The 3,075-nt window shown below is 37.5% G+C and overlaps 1 protein-coding gene across 5 annotated transcripts in view; it reads left to right on the top strand.

The window, feature by feature from the left end:
- The window catches only part of DGKH (diacylglycerol kinase, eta), a 124,964-nt gene that overhangs the window by 105,793 nt on the left and 16,096 nt on the right, over positions 1-3,075 (top strand). For all 5 annotated transcript variants that reach the window (XR_001005447.1, XM_011974636.1, XM_011974635.1 and 2 more), the window contains one exon: positions 1,124-1,216. Coding sequence is in view for 4 of the 5 variants with exons in the window: in XM_011974636.1 (XP_011830026.1) it covers positions 1,124-1,216 (93 nt within the window). In the remaining variant the exon portion in view is untranslated. The remainder of the gene's footprint in view (positions 1-1,123; positions 1,217-3,075) is intronic.

The following is a 3,075-nucleotide window of genomic DNA, read 5'->3' as shown; positions in this document are numbered from 1 at the left end:
AAAAAAAATGAGCAATACTCAGAAAAGTTTTTTATTTATTTGTTTCATTTTTGCTTTTAGGATCTGTGACGCAGCCACAATTCATTGTCTTTTGGAGCAAGAACTGGCCCATGCTGTGAATGCCTGCTCTCATGCCCTGAATAAAGCCAACCCAAGGTGCCCGGAGGTGAGGATCTAATGGTAAATTCTCATTCCACAGATTCTTTTGGGTGTTACACATGTATTTTAATTCGTAAAATATGCCCTGCCCTGCGAAAGAAAGTTATGTTGTCTATATGAGTCTCTGCAAACTTGCAGTAAAATTGTGGCCAACTGTTTCTTTATTTTCCTTTTCCTGTTATTTTTTTCATTCCTGCTCTTAAATTCTCTCATTTTTTATGTTTCCACTTTCAATCACTTGTCACCTTTCATCTGCCTTCACTCTTTTTTTAACTTTTATCGTCCTTTCTTACTCCTTTTACCTTACCTTCTGCCCTGTGCCTTGTTAAAGGGCAAGCCTAGATATCATCAGTGTGCATTTCTTAGAGATGTTCATTCATTTCTGAAGTTGTGCACTGAAATTATTGCTACTTCATTTTGTTTTGCTAAATTGGAAATTGATACTTCTGTAAAATTTTTAATGTAGAAGTTAATAATAGAATTGATAGAATATAACTATTAAAATGTGATACAATGTACAATGCTATAGTGTAGAGAAAACTGATAGCTTTTTTATTATTATTTGATTGAAGTTACTTAAATTAATATACAACTAAGTACTTGTTCTCAAGATTATAGTCTAAAAAGCAGTGTGGTTAGTGCTACTGAGAGGAAAAGTTTTATTTGACTGAACTTTTTAATGGAAATATGTATATGCTGGTACTAGCATATACATATTCATTAGGTAGGAGATGTGATCCTGAGTGTATTCACTGTAGTTGGTGCATTCTTTTGGTTCTATAATATAATAATAATGAGATAGTCATACTAACAAATGTATGAAATTTTGCAATTATAGAATTTTGGTAGATTAAAAAAATGTGTGCTGTGAATTTAAATTATAAGAATAAAATTTACAGTATTTACTGGTAATGAAATCCTATTTTAAAACAGATCACATGTCTTTGATACTCTTCTTTTCTAGAGTCTTACAAGAGACACTGCCACTGAAATAGCCATCAATGTGAAGGCACTGTATAATGAAACGGAATCTTTGCTAGTTGGCAGGGTTCCTTTGGTAAGGAGAAGAATGATTGATAACGTAAGAGTGATGAATTAAATGTCTGGGTCTTACCTTTATTGGGGAACAGGCATTCGGCAGATTCTAAGGCACAAGCAGCCTTCTGGCTTCCATCCTGAGAGCTCCTCTTCACCTGGCCTTTGTCTTCAAGAAAATATATGGCTGAAGTTAGGACTCATGATTCAGGCTAACAGGAGTGGAGATTTCCCCTCATATATGCCATCCTGTTTTTAGGCAGCCCTGCTCTGTCCCATTCAGCTTCGAGAGACGTGAGCTTTATAAAGTGTCGTAGACATTCCTCAGGTACTTACTATTGCACACAAGTAGAGGAACTCATGGAGTTTGTTCCCTGAATTAACATTTGAATGTGATTGGTATGGTCCTCCAGGTTTGCCTAAAAGAGGACGTTTTCTAGACACAGTGTTTCAAGAACTAAATTTCAAAAACTCTGCCTTGTTTAATCCAGATTGGTCCTGGAAATCAAGTTTAGGCCAAATCTGAATCTCACCACAGTCGACGGATCTCAAGCATAAATGCTGGAAGCTTGTGGATGTCCTGTTAGTTAGCCTTTCTTTACAAATACCTCACCATTTTCAAGTATTCTAGCATCTTGGCTCTTGCCGCCACCTAGAGTTCGATTGTGGCTCATTCCCACATGCTGTTACCACTGTGTGGAAGGCCTAATTCATTTGCTGTTTTTTATTCCTTTTTTTACAAATCTGTTTAATTGGTAGTTGATCTTAAAATATTTCTTTTGACAGTAATTTTCTCTCTTGGTTGGGCAAATCTACATCTAAGTAAAAGTGATACTAAGAGTCACAGTATCTGGCACAGCGGGTGAATGAATGGGAGGTGCGTCCCACAGCCTTGCTATTAAGTGCCCGAGCTTAGGGTTTCTTTTTTCGCCTATGGTCCAGAAAAGTGCCACCTTTGGGGCATCCTTTGCTCTTAGAAGAGAAGCTGAGAGACTGCATGAAGGCCATCGCTCTTACTTACCTCCAAAGGAAACTGACAAGAGGTGGGACAAGAGGGACAAGAGGTGGCTGGCTCTACTGTGGCCATGAAGAAAACCTTTTACGAAGAAACATTGGTTGTCTCTCTTGATAAACCAATGGAACCCCTTCTTGGCTTTTTTTGGCACTACTGTTTTTAACCAGAATCTTTTGCTAGTCCTATAGGAAATCCAGTGACCTGTGAAGATCATTTCTTATAACTAAAAGCATAACTTATTCTGTACTTATTTTCTCTACATGAAAAGTACCTGCTGAGTGCTACCTTGCTAATATTTATTATTTGTATTATGTTAATATGGACTGACTTTCCTTCTCCACTTTTAATTTTCTCTCATTGTTAAATATGAATTTTGGTTTAAAATGTGTACTGGTGAATTTTACCAAAACCTTTGACAATAGTGATATCACAATAAGGAGTTGATTATATTTGAGAGCAACTAAGGTTTACTCTATATTTTAGTGCCAGAACGAATTTGTGATAACCATTTTATAAGTTTTATAAGACATATTCTTAGACTAAAAGAAAATTAATGAATTTTAAACACAACAGGGTAGGTAATCTCTTTTTTTGAGACAGGGACGCACTCTGTCGCAGTGGCGTAATCTCGGCTCACTGCAACCTCAAGTGGTTCCAAGTGATTCTCCCAGCTGCCGATTAGCTGGGACTGTAGTTGCACACCACCACGCGTGGCTTTTTTTTTTCTTTTCTTTTCAATAGAGACAGAATTTCACCATGTTGGCCAGGCTGATCTCAAACTCCTGTCTTCAAGTGATCCACCTGTCTCAGCCTCCCAGAGTGCTGGGATTACAGGCATGAAACACCGCGCCCAGCCAAGAATCTCC

The sequence above is a fragment of the Mandrillus leucophaeus genome, unplaced genomic scaffold (genome assembly GCF_000951045.1).
Source record: "Mandrillus leucophaeus isolate KB7577 unplaced genomic scaffold, Mleu.le_1.0 Scaffold147, whole genome shotgun sequence".
Taxonomy (NCBI): Eukaryota; Metazoa; Chordata; class Mammalia; order Primates; family Cercopithecidae; genus Mandrillus; species Mandrillus leucophaeus.
The sequence above is the reverse complement of the archived record's forward strand: the minus strand, read 5'-3'. Positions and strand labels throughout refer to the sequence as shown.